This window comes from Halichoerus grypus, chromosome 2 (assembly GCF_964656455.1).
Source record: "Halichoerus grypus chromosome 2, mHalGry1.hap1.1, whole genome shotgun sequence".
Lineage (NCBI taxonomy): Eukaryota > Metazoa > Chordata > Mammalia > Carnivora > Phocidae > Halichoerus > Halichoerus grypus.
In genome coordinates, this window is record NC_135713.1 from 122,828,957 (window position 1) to 122,848,816 (window position 19,860).

At 49.9% G+C, this 19,860-nt stretch overlaps 1 protein-coding gene across 1 annotated transcript in view; it reads left to right on the forward strand.

The window, feature by feature from the left end:
• The window catches only part of TRPC7 (transient receptor potential cation channel subfamily C member 7), a 294,068-nt gene extending 276,462 nt beyond the window's left edge, over window positions 1–17,606 (forward strand). Inside the window, exons 9-13 of the mRNA XM_036114313.2 lie at window positions 1,529–1,724; window positions 7,336–7,557; window positions 8,223–8,303; window positions 15,155–15,230; window positions 17,437–17,606. Coding sequence (XP_035970206.2) covers window positions 1,529–1,724; window positions 7,336–7,557; window positions 8,223–8,303; window positions 15,155–15,230; window positions 17,437–17,606 — 745 coding nt within the window. The remainder of the gene's footprint in view (window positions 1–1,528; window positions 1,725–7,335; window positions 7,558–8,222; window positions 8,304–15,154; window positions 15,231–17,436) is intronic.
• The last annotated feature ends 2,254 nt before the right edge of the window (window positions 17,607–19,860 follow it).

Consider the following 19,860-nt stretch of genomic DNA (forward strand, 5'->3'; position numbering starts at 1 on the left):
CAAAAGGGATCCCGCCCAAGAAAGCAGTGTGTCCCCCTCTTTCTCAGAATAGCCTCAGGACCTGGGGCTCTAAAGTAATGCTGGATACCCAGTCGTTACTTTCAAACCCCCAAATAAATTCCTTCTTATTAAAACTAAAATGAATTAAATATTCCAAACTCACAGTTTTCAGAGAAACTGGAAACAAATAATGACAACAAAAACCCACTTCAATTTTCAGTTTTCAGACTCTGGGATGCATAGGGAATGAGTCAAACTGCTGGCCAGACACACACATACACATACACCCACACACACTCACACACAGGAGAGTCGAAAATCCATGCAAGTCAGAGTTGGATTTTTTAGCCAAAGTGACAAGTACTAGTATTTTTGTACATCATGTCAAATAAATACCAATCCTTAAGAAACGCTGGTATTTTTTTGAGATCTAGCTAATCCTGGCCACTTGTGGGTGAGTGCTGAAAATCTGAAATGTTAAAGAGAAAAAAGAAAGTGTTTTCTCATAATGTACCCCAAATCTGGATGCATACCAAAAGCACTGCATATAACTATTCAGACATTATCGGATGCACAGGGGTGTTCTAAACCACCCAACCAAAACCCAGCTTTCTGATTGGATTCTCTGCTATAAACCTGATGCGGGGTCCTAGCCACAAAGTACAGATGGTGAAACATGCTTGGATCTTCATGTTAAAGCTAGGGTATCCTGGTTACTTCACAGTCTCTAAAGAGTCAAAAGAGCAGCGTCCTAAAAGCCAGGTTTTCCCCACAATGCCCTCCAAGCAGCACAGTATCTACCTTTAGGGAGCTGCAGGGCAAGGTGTGGACAGCTGCCTGCTGAATGTGAACAATACGGACACACCAAACTCACACTTCTCATAATTCAACTCTAGTTGAGAGCACATGAGATATGTGACTGGCCTCACTACTGAGACCCAGGAGGTGGGGAAGCGTTGTAGTTAGAAGTACATGCTTTGGGAGACCTCAGACGTGCCTGGGTTTGCACCCCACTTTCCAGCCAGATGCCGCTAGAAAGGATAAAGCTCTGAGTGTCCATGTCTCCGTCTGTAAATGGAGGTAATAAGTGAGCCCAACAGATGGTCATGAGGCTTAAGGAGCTGCCCCGTGACCAGTGAGGCTGCCTCCATCCGTGGACACCATTCTCCCCTCCCCCCACCCCGCACGTGGGGCAGGATGGTCTGAGACCCTCAAGAGACTATTTTAGGAAGAGTGTGGTGATAATGTACAAGAACAAACATTTGTCCTGTTGTTTAATTTTAAATGTTTAATAAATTATAAGATAAAAGTGATACCACATCCAGGAGTCCCGATAAATGGACGAAAGGAAAAGAAAGAGGATAATTTTTGGAAGTCTTCTTAGAAATCGGAACATGCCATTATTTCAGAAGACAGGCACCGCCGCCAGCCCAGCCCCACGTCACCACCAAAGTCTGGGTAATGGGAACTTTCATGTGAAAAGTGTCAGCAGAAGCAAACTGCCTGAAGGAACTGTCTTTCCTTATAGGGTTGAAGAAAGTTTTAAAACCTTATTTTGGTCCATCTTTGGCTTGTCTGAAGTGATCTCGGTGGTGCTGAAATACGATCACAAGTTCATCGAGAACATCGGCTACGTGCTCTACGGCGTTTATAACGTCACCATGGTGGTAGTGCTGCTCAATATGCTAATAGCCATGATCAACAACTCCTATCAGGAAATTGAGGTAAGACCAGTTAATTGCAATTGTTCTCTCTCCCTTGGTTTAATTTACATGGCTGCTTGAAGCAATGAGGGTAATGACATTAGCAGCTCGTGTGTTATTACCTGTGAAGCCAGGGGGTGCCTGGGTGGCTCAGTGGGTTAAGCATCTGACTCTTAGCTCAGGTCATGATCTCAGGGTGGTGAGATGGAGCCCTTCATCGGGCTCTGCACTGGGCATAGAGCCTGCTTGGGATTCTGTCTCTCCCTCTCTCCCTCTGCCCCCCCCCTTTCAAAAAAAAAAGTGAAGTCAGAACAGCGAACGACCAGCATGCTTACCACACTGCCCCCAGGAGCCCTTTCGGCCAACCGGACACATGGCAGAGTGGGCACCACGTGCAAAGCGGCCCAACCAGGGCCAAGAGAATCAGGATGGTGAATCTTTCCTCTTTCACGTGTCCCCTCGAGACAGCATGCAGGTGGCCCATGGCCAATCGGAATGACTGCATCTTTCAGCCAACATTCCCTTTGCTTCTCACATGTTATTAAATACCTACTGTATGTAATCCCCATGCCTGGCACTGGTGACACAGAGGTGACTAAGACAGTCCCTGCCCTGTAAGCACTCAGTTCCTTGAGTAAAACAGATACATCAATGAACTCACTCCACTGCCCTGAGCCCCGCACACCCAGAGAAGTCCTACCAGGTACACGAGGTACAAAGCAGAGAAGCTTCCAGAGGTGAGGCCTGAAGGCCATTCAAAGAGTAATGCAATTTTGCCAAATAGCTAAGGGAGTCCAGAGAATGTCCCAGGAGGCAGTTTTATCAAAATCTGAAAAGCACAAGCCATAAGCTATTGATCGCAGCCTTGCTTGGAAGAGCAAGAAATTAAGAACAAACTAAATGAGCATTGATAGGAATCTAGTGAAATAGATTATGATGCATTTAGTTAAAGAGACTATGATGCATCTGAACAGCAGAATATTGCTCGACTTTAGAAGGGAGAACAAAGACGTTCTCCATACGCTGGGTGCAAGTTATAGTGCTAAGTGAAGAAAATCAAGTTGAAGAACGGTGTTTATAGTGTGCGCTCCCTTGTGTAACAAAGGAAGAAAAGGGCATACACACCCACTTTTAATTGGATAAGCCTTTGAAAAGGAAGAAATCTCTGAAAGGGCCCACAAGGAACACACAGCAGGGCTACTTGTGGAGAGGCAGAGGTGTGGGGGCGGAATGCCTTTCTCTTTATGCCTTTTCATGCTTTATAAATCTTATTATTGTTTTACTTATTACAAGGTAAAATAAATAAGTCAAGGATTAATAAAATGCACTAACGTATTTTGAATTGACTCAACAATCGCCATTCTAGGAATAGACCCAGGCAGAAGTATGGTTTTACATAGGTGTTCACTAAAGGAAAAACATGCAAATAGCCCATCAACATCAGAGGGTTTCAATAAACTCTGACGGAGACTTTAGAACACTGCATACACAAACAGAAAAATGCTTGTGCTGATATCACAAAATTTCTATGATACCGTTAAGTGGGAAAAAAATGCAAGTTGTGGAAAAACACAGATAGGAAAATCCTTACATAACAACACGAATGTGCATATACAGAAAGAAAAAGCAGAGAAAGGTAGAGAAAAGGTACCGCACCGTTGACCATTGACTGGTTGACCCGGGGCATCCTCTGGGGAAGGGAGTCAAAGGAGAGAGCTTTGGAAGGGGACTGTCACACCTTTGTACTCGGATCTTTTATAAGAAACGAGCGCTCGTGTATTTCTCACGGGGAAGAAATTAAAGACCTCCAGGTATTAGTTTGCTGCGCTGTGGTAACAAAACACCACGACTGGGTGGCTGGAACACAGAAAGGATTTCCCCACAGTTCTGGAGGCTGGACGTCCCAGATCAGGGTGCTGCCAGAGCTCGCTTCTCCTGACGCGTCTCTCCTCGGCTGGCGGACCACTGCCTTCTCGTGGTGTCCTCGCGCAACCTTTGCTCCCTGCGAGCCGGCCCCTGGCGTCTCTTCTGCTCTGTATGAGTTCACCCGTGATGTCAGCTCAGGGCCCACCCTAGCAACGTCATTTAACTGTACTTACCTCTTTGAAGGCCCTATTTCCAAATACAGTCACATTCTAAGGCACTGGGGGTTAGGGCTTCAACTTATGAATTTTAGGGGACACATTTGGTATAACACACACCTTCCCCAAAATAGAGTATTCGAAACAGTAGGACCAACATGTGCCAAGGCAGGAGGGGTGAAATAATGCGGTATTCTTGGCCTGCAAGAGGGTAGACTGCACCAGGGAAAGAAGTAGGGGTGAGCCAGCATGCACCTTAGCCTGCCCTGCTCTCCCCCTGCCCCCACAGGAAAATGCAGCACTCTGTCCATGGATGAGCGTATGTTTTAATGGTGTACATATTTGCTCAGTTATGTGGATGAGCTTTTGCTAACCAGCCCTCCCTGCCCTTCTGGGCCTCAGTTTCCCCAAATGTAAGAGAAACCAGATGGTGCCTGGATAACATGCAGGTCTCTGTACCACTCACCAAGGGTGCTGGGCCCCATCCTAGCAAGCACTTCGTGCTTTGGTCCAAATGAATGTGGCACGGAACCATGGGATTAGTGTGGAGAGATGCCCAATAGTTTGGGGCAGGACTGGGCACAGCCAGGACGTCATGTGGGCCTGTGATGTTGAGTTACCCCAGCACGGCACTGTGCCCGAGGTGGAGAGAGCCCACTGCAGCCCACACCTCCCCTCAGGGCTCTGGGCTTCTCCTCAGGGGAGAGCACGTGTCCCCTCCCACCTCCCCAGTGATGCACGAGTAAGGGCCCTGAGAAGCCGAACGAGGCCGCTAGACAGTGCCTGGTACCCCCAGTCACACTGAACTTTGATGAAGTACACATCTGTGAAATCTTCCACGAGAACACTTATTTATTCAGCCAACAGATCTTGAGCACCTACCCTCCAAATCCACGGACCCGCCTGCCTCTACACCTGCCACGCCCCCGCCTGCCCTCCTGCGGGGGCGGGGGCGGGGGCGGGTGGAGCTTCTCCATCTGAGATGCTCTGCCCATGTGCCCTGGCTCCCTGCCCTCTCGCCTCCTCAGGAGCTGCCACCGCACGTCATCCCTGCTCCACCCCTATCTTCACCCTTCCTGTCAGCATATAAATGAGACTCTGGGTCTTTAAAAAAAAAAAAAAAAAGTAACTAAAAAAATCCTCCCTCGATCCCACTTTCCAACTCTTTCTTTCCTGCTCTTTCCTGCCAACTTTCTCAGAAAAGCTGTTTATACTTCTCACTGCCTCTTCTACTCATTAACTCCCACTCCTCTCCACTCTCACCCCACCCACACTTGACCTGGGAGAGAACTAGTCACCCTGTGGAGCTCAGCTCCCACACCAACCATCAGGCAGCCTCCTCAGCCCCGCGGGCCAGGTCAGGAGCTCTACACCCAGGGGACCTGTAGCCCTTAGCACAACTCCAGGTGAAAGATTGGGTGATGAGCGGTTCACCATATTCATGTCATGGGCCAGACTGTGTGCTCCACAAGGGCACGGACGGTCAACCCCAGTGCCTACCCAGCCCAGGCCAGCCACATAGTAGGTACTCGATACATGTTTGCTGAATGACTACAGGTTGAACTCTAGGCACTGTGTTAAGTTATGGAGATGAAAATAATACTTACTGAGGGCCTACTAATGTCTGACATTAAATGAACTCATTTCATTCTCATAATATGACCTATGAGGTAGGCCTTCTTGTCGCCATTTTACAGATGAAGAAACTGAGGCCCAGAGCAGCTAAGCCACCTGCCATGGCTACACGGCTAGGGAGGAAGAGAGGCAGGACAGGAACCGAGGCAGGCTCCAGAGCCCATGCTGTCACGACTACACCACCCTTCCTCTCAGGTCACAGTGTCCCTGTCACACGTCCCTGTTGAGCAGCAGAGGATGGGTGCAAGTCCTGCCCTCACAAAGCTTCCAGGCTAAATGACTCCAATATGATATCCCATAGACCAGGCCAGGTGCTGATGGGGCCTCAGCAAAAGCAAACAAAATGGCCAAGCCTGCGGGCAATAGCCTTGTATCACACGGCACCTCCCAGCAGCCTCAGCTCGGCCCCTGCTAGATTCACGGTCCCTGGAAGTGTAGCTAGTGTCTGTGAGGACTGGAACCCACCCCCTGATGGAGCACATACCTCAGTGCCGATCTCAGGGCTACATGAAGGAGGCAGCATCGTCTCCATTTCCCGATGAGCAGGCCCCAAGCCCTTGCTGAAGTCATGCAGCTAGGAAGGGGTTGCGAGCCCAGGTCTGTCTGACTCCAAATCCCATGCCTCTTTGCTGCTCTCAAACCGCCCCACTAGGACAGAAGCCTAAAGAGCCTGCCAATTAAAAAAAAAAAAAAAGAACCACACCTGCTACCTGTTAGGGGGCCTACCCAGCAGTCTGGCATTGACACCATGTCAGACGTAAGAGATGTGGGGTTTAACTCTAGCACCGCTACGAGGGACAGAGCACGGCTGGACTAGCTCATGCTCACTACAGTCAGGCCTGTTTCTCTTAAATGACACGTGCACAATCTCTTTACATCCTCTGTGGCAGCACTCTGACCAATCAGAAATATGCTTTCTAATTAGAAATACGCAGTGATACAATACAATCTGGGAGCTGCTCACCACATGCACCTGTTAAGTACGTGAAATGTGACAGGTCCAAATTGAAATGTGCTGTAGGTATAAAAAATACACACCGATTTCAAAGACTCAATAGGAAAAAAAATGTGACTTATCTCATGAAGAATTTTTATAATGATGACACGCTGAAATGGTAACATTTTGGATCTCCTGGATTAAATAAAAGATATCACTGGGATTAATTTCACCTGTTCTGTGGGGCACCTGGCTGGCTCAGTCAGGAGGGTGTGAGACTCTTGATCTCAGGGTTGTGAGTTTGAGCCTCACGTTGGGTGGAGACATTACTTAAAATAAATAAATAAACAACACTTTAAAATAATGTAATCTTTGATGAATCACTACATTCTAGACCTGAAACCAATTTTACCCTATATGTTAGCTAACTAGAATTTAAATAAAAATTTGAAAAGAAAAGAAAAATGAGCCTGTTCCATTTTCCTTTTTATCCTGTGGCTACTAGGAAATTTAAATTTACTTCTGTGGTTCACGTTTGTGGCTCACGTGATATTTCTACTGGGCAGCAATGCTCTGGAACATGAATACCCCGATGCCGTGGTGGTTCGTGAATCCCCAGAGCCCTCAGGGGCTGACAGGATTAAGTGGCAGTGAGAAAAGTTCTCTGGTTTGTGGCAAGTGGAGAAATGTTTGTGAAAATACCCAGCGGAGAGTCAGGGAGGAGGAACAGGCTGAGGTTTTCAACAACGAATCCTGAGGAGTTCGGTAGAGATCTTAGGGATGACTAATTTCATGCGGTTTTAGCACAAGCGAACTCCCCATGCTGGGCCTTCGTAAAGAGGGAGAGCGTCCAGAGACCCTCAGTCAGTCCTGTTTAGAAGTCTGCCGTCAGAAGATGTAGCCTGCATCCCATGCCTCACACTGAACCCCACTGTTCAATTGTGGCCTTTGATGGTGCGCTGTTTCCTTTGTCCCACAGGAGGATGCAGATGTGGAGTGGAAATTTGCCCGAGCCAAGCTCTGGCTGTCTTACTTTGATGAAGGAAGAACTCTTCCTGCTCCTTTCAATCTAGTGCCAAGTCCTAAATCATTTTATTATCTCATAATGAGAATCAAGATGTGCCTCATAAAACTCTGTAAATCCAAGGCCAAAAGCTGTGAAAATGACCTTGAAATGGGCATGCTGAATTCCAAATTCAGGGTAGGTGGCATGGGGTTTATGGGGCAAGAGAAGTCGGGGGATGGGGATGGGGAGGGGGACCGGGCGTGCTCGAGTCAGACGGTGCTGCTGATACGAGGGAAGTCAGTGAGGGGCCCCCGCTTTTCAGAATCTGCGGGCACGTTGGCAAAGCTGCAGCCCCCGCAGAGGCTGCCTGTGGTAGGTGCCCTTCTCCCCACAGTTCCTTGCAGAGGTGGTCTGCAGGCTGTGGGCTGAGCCATGCCCCCACCGAGGCAACCACTTAGTGGCCCCCAAAGAGGAATGGCTCTTCCCAGAAGCTTTCTGGAGAATGATCTCCGGGAAGAAAGTTTCCCTGCCCATTACCTCCTCCTCCTGAAGATTCTCAAGGTTTAGTAGCATATGAAAATCTCTCAGGAGTCCGGGAAGAAAGACACCCCCTACTAACTTTAACTCAGTGCTTCCCAAAGTTGACCAAACTATATTCTATAACCTGTAGTCATCCTACAGAACTAAGGTCCCAAGAACAGTGTTCTAAGAAGCCTAGCAGCAGTGGGTATATCAGCTTCATGAGGGTCCTCTTTTTAGGGACAGTCCCATATATTGGTGCTGTTCATAGATGGCTGTCATATGTTATATGAATGTGTGTGTGTGTGTGTAGTATTTATTATGTTTCCCCCCCCCCCCAGAAGACTCGCTACCAGGCTGGCATGAGGAATTCTGAAAACCTGACAGTAAATAACAGTTTCAGCAAGCCCACCCGATACCAGGTAACCACACCTTTCCCAGGTATGGGCAGAAGTGGACACTATCCAGACATGGATTTAGTAACAGGGCTGCGTCAGCCCCCCAGCACACAGCTTCATTTCTTCCTTCATTCAACAAATACGCACTGAGTAACAACGATGTAGCTGGCACTGCACTAGTCACTGGGGATGGAGACAGGTCCCTGTCATAGGGGCACCTCCAGGCCAGTGAGGGATGGAGACAAAGTACACGTAACACACAAGTAAGTACATAACCTCAAATCAATAAAAGGAGAAAGAAGAAAACAACAGGGTGCAAAAATGGGGAGTAAGAGAGAGCCCCTGCTTAGGTGTGGTTATCAGGAGAGGCATCTTTAAGGACAGGACAGTTAGTTAAGACCTCAAAGAAGGAGGCAGCCCTGTGGGGCCTCCCAGGCTTGGGAAAGGCATCCACAAAAGCCAGAGGGGAGAACCTTGGCAGGTCCAAAGCAGCTGGAGCTCAGCGGGCACGGGACAGTCATCCAGGTGCAAGGGAGTGAGATTTGGACTGGGGTGTGAGTAGGGGGATGGAGAAAAGCAGACAGATTCAATATACATTCTGGACACACAGGCAATGGGACATGATGCTTCTCTGCAGGGACAGGGTACCCAGCACGACTCGGTGGACATGGGTGTCCCCGCGGAGCACCTGACCTAAGACCGCCAGCTTGCCAAAGTCTGTTCTTGTACATAAACCTTAGAAGACTTTTTATGCTTACAGCCCTTCGTGCTGCTTTTGGAAATTAATGCCCCTGCTCTGTATCTATCTGAATCAGCCCATGAGCCAGTGATAAATGCAACTATGGATTATTGATTATAAAAGCACAGGCCATTCATTTCCTGCCTTCCCCTTCTCAATGATCAGCAGTTCTATCCATGCTGATCAGTTCTTTTTTTTTTAAAGATTTTATTTATTTGAGAGAGAGACAGGCAGATAGTGAGTGAGAGCACGAGCAGAGAGGAGAGGGAGAAGCAGGCTTCCCGAGGAGCAGGGAGCCCGATGTGGGGCTGGATCCCAGGACCCTGGGATCATGACCTGAGCCGAAGGCAGACCCTTAACGACTGAGCCACCCAGGTGCCCCTATGCTGATCAGTTCTTATCAGAGGTAAACTTGAAGCCATCCTGAGCATGCGTGGGGTGGAGGTACGGTGCCCCTGGTGCCACCATCCCAGAGGGAGCAATGAGACTTAGCATCTTCCAGACGCAGGTCTCTAAATGTATCTCCACCCATATTTCAGAAGCCAGCTATGCAGGTAGGAGGATTTAAGTGCGCAATTAAGAAACATTTCATCCCTCAGAGTACTTAGAGTTTGATGAGATGACACAGGCTAAAAACTGGAAACGGGCAAATCTTGTATTTAATTGTGTGCAGAACTGGGCCCGACCAGTTTGATCTGCTTTGAGTTATGTTACAGCACAAATCCTTCGGTCAGTGGAAGGATTTTTATTTCTCAGCTTGTCAGAGAAAAATATAGATTATCTGTGTCACAAAAGAGATAGAAAGCCCTCAGGGGTTAGGGTCAAATCTCTGATGGGTTTCGAGAAGAATCAGCTGCCGAGATAAAGGAAGACTGATGTGGTGAATGTCCTCTACCCAGAATGAATCCTTTAGAAGCAAGACTGTTTTCAAAAGCAGCCTGGAGGTGATTCTGTTTCTGTCTTCCCTCATCATTGGCTGAGTCCCTGTGGCCATCAACATCCCCAAAAGCTTCCTGCTGTGATTACAGAGATTGGGTGGTACTGGGCTTCAGGCTGCTAATGACCTTGGGCAGCCTGCTCACCCTGTATTTTGTGAATCCACCAAGAAAAGCCTCCAGATATCTATTCAAACAGTTGTCACAGAAAAGAAGGAAGGAAACCCCCGGGGCCAGTAAGCATCAGAGGGAAAGGGTTGAGAGGGAGCAAAGAACTGGAGAGCCCTTTGCATTTGCCCATGTGCCCTGTGCTTAGCCCTGCAAGGTAAAGTCTGGGCACCTTCCTGAGCCATCACCTGCTCAGACAGGAGTAAAGCAATAGATGGCAGGAAGGACAGTGGGGTGTAGGCTAGACACTAGCCCAGATGTAATCTCACCCAAGGCCAGTGAGAGAGGCAGTAGCTCTAACCCCATTAAACAGAAGAGAAAACTGAGGCTCAGGGGTGAAGGCCCACAGCTGGTTGAACTATCTATCTGACTCACAAGGGTACCCCTCTTTTACTACATCACACTTCCTAGGCACCCAAGCCTTGCTGAGAACCTGTCCTGCCTGCCTGAGAACTGTCTGAGCCTGTGGAGCATGAGGGGAGGGGGCAAGGTATAGGAGGAGCTTCTAGAATGAAGGACTGGGGCAAGGGTCTGGCAAAGCCTCTTCTGTTTTCTTGGGCCCACTGGTGGCCTTCCAAGTTGCACTACTTTCTTCCCAAAGCACCTTCCAAATGTGCAGAGATCAGAAGGAGCCTGGCACACTTCCTCTTTCTTAGGCTCCTGGCTGCACCCAGAGCAGTCACCTCCCCGAGGACATGTGGCAGAACCACAGGCCCTTACACTGTCAGGGCTCTGAGAAATTCTGTAGCATTCCCAGTAAGACAAAAGCCCTGTCGTTCATGGAGTTTTTAAGCTCGTTGCCTCTGTGTCTCTTCAGTAGATCAGACTTAGTGCTTGAGATGTTTATTTGAAGCTTGTCAATCCTTCGACTTCTGAGGGTTCTCTGGTGTAAGGGAAGGCCATTCCCTCAGACCAGAGGCTCTCCGTGCTTTGCTTTAACTTAGGCTTCCAGGGGTCTGAAGTCTATTTTTCACAAAACCGGTCTCTTACTTTTGTAATGTTGTTTTTTTGTTTTGTTTTGTTTTTCCAATCTGGGCTCATATGAAACCAAACAATGAAACAAAACCAAGATACTGGTGAGGGGGTCAGAGTACGCCTCCCGTCAGAACCAGTCTGTGACCTCTTCCAAAATCCAGGGTGCCTGTCTGCTGGGGCACGTGCAGACTCATCTACTCCCACTCTGAGAGCTGCATTTCCTTCTCGGGCAAAGCAAACCCGCCGCATCCCAAATGCACCGCAGAATCCAGGCATGGTCGGTTCTTCACATGAGCCCCAGTGTTTGTGGTGCAATCCTTTCCCCAAACCCAGTGGGGAGTCCTCCTTTTCATGCTCTAGGTGGCCTTTTCTGTAGAGACCAAAGCAAACAGAATAGACAACTCGTCAACGCTGATTCCTTCTATTTCTGGTGTCTGATAAACCCTAGTTTAACAAATGGCATGTCTGGGATCCATTCTGTCCCCTTTCTTCCAAGTGTCCCTCGACTTCTGTTTTCCTGGGTGGCAACACTGTTTCCCTCTAGATTCTTTGTTGACCATCTTCAGCGTCCCATCTGTGTCCTCTTTGTTTACATCTTGAGCTACTCTGACTGCACAGAGAGATGCCTCTCTTCCATAGAAAGTCTTTCTATGTCCTCCCAGCACCAGCAGCAGCCCTGGGAATGTGGGCAGGGAGAATTGTGAGGCTCCTTCCCTGGATCTCAGTGTCACGACCATTCAGATCCCTTGTGCCTCTCATCCTCATCCCCTTCCAGTGTTAGTTCTTTGGCCTGAGTTATGTCACCAGCTACACTCATTTCCAGCACCTGCTAAGGGCAGGAGGACAAGGTTGGAGGAATCGACACCAATGGGGACACATTCACTTGGGGACAGTTTATTATCTTCTTGAAGTGAAAGAACTCTATGAAAGATAGCAAGGAGACATCTCAAACCCATCACAAAGGACCATTCCTTTACCCCAAACACAGTGAAGGAGGGGAGACTTTTGGTGTCCATCTTTTCTGAAAACAGATATCCCCTCTAGCATCTGTGTGAAAGAGAACTTTGGGTAGTTCTAACCACTTCCACATTTCTGGGGACAAGACTGGCATCTTCTCTGACATACCCCAGGTTGTCTAACACGTACGCACCACAGGGGGAACCTGGCGCCCATCAGGACACAAAGTCTCTAAGCAGATGCTAGGCGGTCACACTGCTCTCCTTTAAGGCATCTGTCACTCCTGGGAGTGAAGTGGGGGTGGGAGGAAGGGTAAAGGGTCCCTGCTTGTCTGCAGTGCTCAGGAGATTCTGCTTCCATATTAAGCCTCAATAATCCTGACACATGATGAGGGGCTTAATTTCAGACGTTTGTTTCTCTCCCCTTGGAGCCACAGACGTGCAAGCCTTAGCTCAGACGAAGCATGCCAGCCCTCAAGAAGGGTCCATGAGCCCTCATGAAGATGACATACCGGTGACCCTCTTCCCCAAGGGTAACAGGTTTTTTTTTACTGAAATATCCCAAGGGGTAACAACTGAACAAAGCCATCCATCCTCCGAAATCTAACTGAGGCTTCCTCCTGCATAGAAAACCTTTTTAAGGGCACCTGGGTGGCTCAGTTGGTTAAGCAACTGCCTTCGGCTCAGGTCATGATCCTGGAGTCCCAGGATTGAGTACCGCATCGGGCTCCCTGCTCGGCAGGGAGTCTGCTTCTCCCTCTGACCCTCCTCCCTCTCATGCTCTCTGTCTCTCATTCTCTCTCTCTCAAATAAATAAATAAAAAATAAAATCTTTAAAAAAAAAAAAAAGAAAACCTTTTTAAAGGACAAGTAGGTAGCTACGAGCAGCGGTTTCCTGCATCTCATCCCCTAAAGCGTCTTGCACATAACCTTTTCCTGAAGGTTGGAAGAAGCCCCAGCTTTGGTTTCCATTTTGATTACATCTCAGATCTGCCATTTCCAGGCTGTGTGACCTTGAAGTCACCTCGCTCTATGAGCGTTGGTGTCCTCATCTATGAATGGAGACAACTTTCCCAAGCTCACCAGGTTTCTGGGAGGATTCAGTGAGGTTATTCTGTCAAGGAGGCTAAAGGGACTCCTGGTCTGCTGGAAATACTCAATATGTGTGTTTCTTTGTTTCTTTTTCACCCTTTCTCCCCTCCTCCCAGAGGCCCATCCACACTGAAGGGGGCTTGTGAGTGGGGTCTCACCTATTCAAAACAAATGGAGTTTGCGGGGCACACTGTGTATTGATAATAAACACACAGGGGAATCTTTTAAAATAACGGGTTGAGTTGTGTTGCGCTACCAACACAGGGAGAGACCGTGATCACTGCCACACTTGTACAAGGTCTCGACTCAGCACCGTCGCGGAAAATTGAACTCTCCACTTTCCACCTCCAGCTTATACTTTTACCCCACACATATAAAGGTTCTTCAACTGATGAATCCAGAAACTAAGGAACCCTTAATTCTTGAGGTTTTCCTTAAAATGGCAACAAACTTTAACTAGATCCCCTTGACTGGCTTTAGCCTGAAACTTTGCAGAATACTTCTGAATTCTATATTCAGGAAGAATTTCAGATACCTGGGTGTCTGGGTTTTGGGGTTTTGTGCTTTTTTCCCTGAGAACTGGCTCGGGACAACGTTGGTTTTGTGTGGGTTTTACAGTTCAAAGTGAAAGCATTACTGAGTCCCGTGAAAGGCATCTATTCATACAACTTGGGTAACCTGCCTTAGGGACTAGGGAGAATGTCAAGAAGAAATCTAGCAGTGCAGTTTAACCACTAACACGGCAAGACCCAGGCCTCTCTGACAGAGGGTAGCACGAAGACAACTTGCTCACTCATGATTCGGCCGAAATAAGATCACAACTCAAAAGCACAGAGCTGAGGAGACCAGCAGCCCGAGGGCTGAGGGGGGCAGCAGCGGCCTAGAGGTGACGCAGGGCTCACCCCAGACAGCCTTTGCCAGGTTCCATTAGAGTCCTGGAGTCACACAGCCTGGAGACACCAGGCTGAGGTCTTCGCCATCAAAGGCACTGAGAGAACCTGCAGCTGATGACAAGAATGTGCTAAATCCTTCTCTTTGCCACCCAGCCATCCACTCCCCCGGCTTACAAAAAGCTTTTCCTGAGCCCACATAGTTGGGGAGAACTCAGTAACCTGCCTGACCACACACGGCACGGCCAGGGACAGAATTCAGGTCCCTCCCATCTAGAAAATGCTGCCTCAGTCCCCTGAGTCCCCGGCTGTGAGCAGGTGACAGGAAGGGATGAGCAAGGAGCAGGGAATCCCTCCCTCTCTGCCAGTTGCTCAGCCCTTGCAAGATTCAGAAGTCTCAGCTATCCGAGTATTGCTAAATCCTGTGACTGCCCAGGAATCCACCAACGACCAGCTGGCAAAACCCAAAGTTCACCTCCTGCCGTCTTTCTCACACTTGGCTCTATTCTTGGTGTCTCTGAAGTGTTTACTCCCACCTCCTCATTTGCTTAAAGAACCCATATGTGCGTAATACACGGAAGCTGCTGGCCGACCCCTTCCCTTCCAGCACGACCCGCAGGCGGGCGTCAGGCATGCGGGCTCTCAGGGGAGTGGGCTGCTGGCAAAACCTCCCGAGGCCCGGCTCTATCTGTTTCCGCCCCTGGCAGGAATTTTCCAAGGTACAGTGGACTTGTCCAGCCTGGTCCTGACGCGGTGCTAAGCCCCGAGGAGAGGACATGACTGGCTAAGGTCACAAAGAAGGTCAGGGTGGAGTCGGGCATAGGACCTCCCAGTAGCACTAAGTGATGGTCTGTCGCTCTCCCTGGCTTGGCCTCCCACCCTTGAGTGTCCTGCTTTCACGTCCCTGGGGCAGGGTCATCCTAGGCAAGAGGTTAAACAGACACAGGCCCACGTTCCCCCAACAGGCGAGGCACCCTGAGAAGAGAGGCACCGAGCATGGGGGCTCTCCCAGCTGCTGACCGGGCTCTCTGTTGGGGGGAGGGGGGCATACATATACCATGCGGGCTGCTTCTGTCCTTGGCCAGGCTTGTCTGACCCCTTTCTTGTGCTCCCATTTCAGAAAATCATGAAGCGGCTCATAAAAAGATACGTCCTGAAGGCCCAGGTGGATAGAGAAAGTGACGAAGTCAACGAAGGTAAGTGATGGGTTCTTTTCCTGCAGGTCGGCAGTGGGGCAAGGTCTCACCCAGCTAAAATCGAGGTGGTGTGGACAGGACTGCGTTCCTGTCTGGAGGCCCTGGGGGAGCTCGCTTTCCTTGCTGGCTCAGGTGTGGGCAGAAGGACGTGCCATGTGGCTGTGGGGTGATGGCCTCTGTCCCCTCGCTGGCTGTGGGCTGGGGCTACCACCACCACCCTCCTCCGGCTGCCTACAGCCGCCTCATCCCAGAACCAGCCCCCCAGCCCCGAGCCTTTCTCCAGCGGCCACATTCCTTCCTGTTCTGTCCTCATGTCTCTCTGACCCCCTCATGCCTTCCTCTTCCGCTTGTAAAGACTCACGATTAGACTGGATAACCCAAAATCATCTCCCTATTCAAAGCTGGCTGATGAGCAACCTTAATTCCATTTGTGACCCTTGTTCCCTATTGCCATGTAAAGTGACCATACTCAGATGGGACACCAGGGATTAGGACCTGGTCATCTCTTTGGGGGCAGGGGGCTGGTAATAATCCTGCCTAGTGCAGCAATGGTTGCCTCGATTCCCCATCACGTCCCATGGGTGCAGGACGGCCTGGAATTCCTCATCCCAAGGGTGCACATACAGAGAGCCGTAAGCAGACGGGACACCTCTTTCAGATCCTGCCACCACCCTGTCTCACTTCCAGGCCCTGAGAACCTGACAGCCCACAGTGTTTCTCGAAGTATTCCCCCAGCTCAGAATCACGTGTTAAAAACGCCCATCCCGGACCGCACCCAGGCCTAAGGAATCGGCATCTGCGGGGTGGCCTGGCGGGCTGTGCATTTTGGTAAAAGCCCCAGGTCATTCTGATGCACACTGAAGTTTGCAGGCTACATGATTTTCACTGCTTGGGTGATTTTCCAGTCCATAAGCAGTTACTCTTAAGTGAAAAGCAAATTACCTTACACCAGGTCGTTAATCTTCATGAGACACACAGGACAAATATTTGCTATCTCGAAACAGCCTCCTCTATGAATGAAGGCACTCAGTGTCCCCCTCGCTCAGGCCATGGGCGTACTGGAAGAGCCCGGTCCCTTAGTGACCCTCTGCTTCCTTCTAGAGCCTCCAGCAGGCAGCCTGAAGATCCCCAGCGGCCAGACTCACTCCTGGGCTGATGCTGCCCAGGGGCTGAGCAGCAGCTGTTCAGACACCCCTGAGGCTGGGTCTGGAACGCACCACCAGGTGGCCTGCCGGCCACCTTGAGCAGTGCGTCCTTGTGATCGACAGGAACATAACTGATTACCAACGGCAGGGTTGCCAGGTTTCATGCCACTAGAATTATACCATGCAACCGGGGCTCAGGAGAGCACCCCATGAAAAGGAAACAGGGGATGTATGCGTTTGTCAAAATTGGCCAACCTCTACCTTTAAGATCTCTGCATTTTCTGTCCCTAACACATACGGAGAAAAGAGATAGGAATAACCGGGCACCGGCCTCCCATCTGAGGCAAGTCCAGTATCTATAATATCAGAAAAGAATGTTTTTGAGTCCTCTTTGTAGTTCATTAAAAGATTTGCCCAGCCCAGGCCCAGGTGGATTTCGACCGACGTGGTTCACTGTGGAAACCAGGGCAAGTCCCCCCCCCCCCCCACGCCACCCCCCAGTGGCCCCTTGCTATGGAAGGAGGCGGCGGCCTCGGCGACAGAGCTCGGTGTGCATGGTCGGGGCAGACCCTGCTCCTGCCAGGCTACCGCGTGCATGGTGCGGAGCCCGTCCCTTCCCGCTTGGGAGCTTCTCCTCTGCAGATGACAACCACGGAACACAACAGGGAGCATCATGAGAATGATCGTTCCAGTTAATGACGGTGTCGCTCGGAGTCTTGAAATCTGCCTTTAATGGCTCCGAGGCCAACATTCTAGCATGGTCTGAAACAGGCGCTGGGAAGGCACAGCCCTGCTCCTGACTCCCCCATCTATCTGAAACCCTTCACAAAGAGCTTGACCAGGAAGGGGAAGAGGAGGGTTTTAAATGGACGGATGTGTTGTTCAGTGGCAGGAGCTGGGTGGGACTTAGGTCAAAACACCACTCGTGTGCCCTCACCTCTACCCTTCGTGGGCCGGCCCAGCACCCTGATGCTGTGCTGGAAAGATGCGCGCCCCAAATGTATGAGGAATGAGCCCCTTCTGCCTGCTCATGCTCACCAAAAGCTCATCTGTCCTTGCAGGTGAACTGAAGGAAATCAAGCAAGATATCTCCAGCCTGCGCTATGAGCTTCTGGAAGAGAAATCTCAAGCTACCGGGGAGCTGGCAGACCTGATCCAACAGCTCAGTGAGAAATTTGGAAAGAACTTAAACAAAGACCACCTGAGGGTAAACAAGGGCAAAGACATTTAGCAGCCCCCCTCGGCATCTGTGACTTCTACCAGCATTCCCAGGCCAGGATGGATTTCCTAGCCACCAGGCCTGGCAGGGAAGGGTCCTGGGCCCACTCCTCTAGGACACTAAGGGGACCCCTGGCTCCATCCTGAGCAGACGTGCTGACATGTGCACCGTCGTGGCCTGCCTTGACCCAGAACTGTTGTGAATCTAGGCTGTTGGGTAAGAAAGGCCAGCACAGGAGGAGGGGAGGAGATGCCCCTCTGACACGTGTGAGACCTTTGGTCCAGTCACAGGGACACACGTGAGGAAGAGGCCTTCTTGGATGCACACACGTGCCCTCCCACTGCACACGGACCGCATCCATCTCTGTCTGTGTCCCAGGAAGACAAACCACCTCATCCCATGCACCCCTTCTCACTCCCTCCCCACCACCCACCCATATCCAAACAGAACCGGGAGGTGACCTGTGATCTATTCTTAAGTGCCAGACGAGAACACAGATAGCCTAATAGCAAAATAGTTCTATTTGTTTATAAAAAAAAAATTTAAAAATGCTAAATCAAAAATTGTACTGTAGGTAGCACTGTTTAGAGAACAACAACAAAATCCAAATGATGTATTTTTACCTTTATTATGATTATCTTGTATTTACTATTTTTACCTAAAATGGGAAGAAATAAAATTACCTCATAATAGCCTGGGAGCCTCTGTCAATGTGCTGCCCTCCTGCTGTCCCGTGGCCTGTCTGGAGGTAGCCTCAGAAGCCCAGGGGCCCGGCACTTCTCTGGAAGGAGAATGGGGCAGGTGTGAGGGGGGGAGGTACCAACCACGCCACCCCAGCGCCCCCCCTGGCCGAGATCGTGTATCCAGGACCCCTACCTTCCAGACCTACGGAGCCTAACCTCACCAAGGTCAGGAAGGAGGTCCAGAAAAAGGTGAGGGAAGCAAAACATCTCTTCCCACCCACCTCTCGCCCTCTCTCCCTGTGTGGGAGGGGAAGGGGTGCCCGTGAACCCCTCCCCCCACACACATCTTTCTCAAGGAGCAACCTGCGTGTGAGTGGGGAGAGCGGCCACCAGAGGGAGCCCCAGTCCCAAACAACACCTATTCAGAGCAGGTTGGAGAGGATGCCATTGGATTCAGGGAGAGGCCCCGGGCCCCAAGGGGACACTTACTAGTAACACTAGCCAGACATACTGAGCGAGCACTTGCTGGGTGCGAGGCACGGTGCTGAAATCTCTGCCCGCATCTGTCCACTGAATCCTCAAGGCAACCCTGGGAAGAGAAAGAGGCTCAGGGTCACAAATTCAGTTGCCCTGCAGACACACTGGGAGGGCAAAATACGTGTGTGTGTGTGTGTGTGTGTGTATGTCTCGTACATGTATGTGTATGAGGGGGCTTGTGTTTCACGATGAACACTGCATCTTCAGAGATCAAACATTTTTTACTTAACGCTGCTCTAAGAAAAGAGAAGATGAGATGGGGTAATAAATCGTGAAGTTAGTGCTGGCATGGAGGAAGTGGGGAGAGCCATGACACACAGAGCAGCTGAGCCCTACCAAAGTGGCCCACAGACACTCAGCCCAGCCAACTGTTGCCATAAAGAATACAGGCCCAGCTTTGCCAAATCTTCCCAATTTTGTGGGGGGTAGCCCATATTTGTTGAGTCCCTGGCAGCCAAGAAATGGGGCTTTGCACCTGGGCTGTCCTGGCACCACCATCCAGAGCTCCAACAAGAGGGAAACAGAGGTGCCCGATGGGTGCTTGGGGCATACGGTATGCTCACAGTCTGGGGGTTTTTCACCTGGGGTCCTTGTGAGGGGTCGTAGATGAATTTCAAAACACCTGCAAATCCTCAAGTGCCCATCAGATCGTGTGGTTGTCTTCGTGATGGTATGTTGTTCTGGCTTATCCCAAATACTCACCCATGGACCCCCGAAGCCTGCAGATGATGACAGAATTCATTCCGCAGATATTTACCGAATCCCTTGCCAAGTGCTGAGGATCAGCATCCAGGGGGGCTCCTTTTTAAGCCTGGACTCTGAATAAGAAAGCTGATGTGCTTTGTAGGAAAAGCAACTGATTTATCCAGGGGACAAATTACCAGCACTTCTGGAAGATTTCCTTTCGGATCCCTCACTTATCTTCATCAGAATGCTAATAAACACTTGGAAGATGCATTATTCCATTTCCCTATCTGCCTTCAGCCAGAGGCAGGTGGCAACCCCATTTTCAAATCCTGGGGTGCCCTTTTCTTTTCAAACCTAAG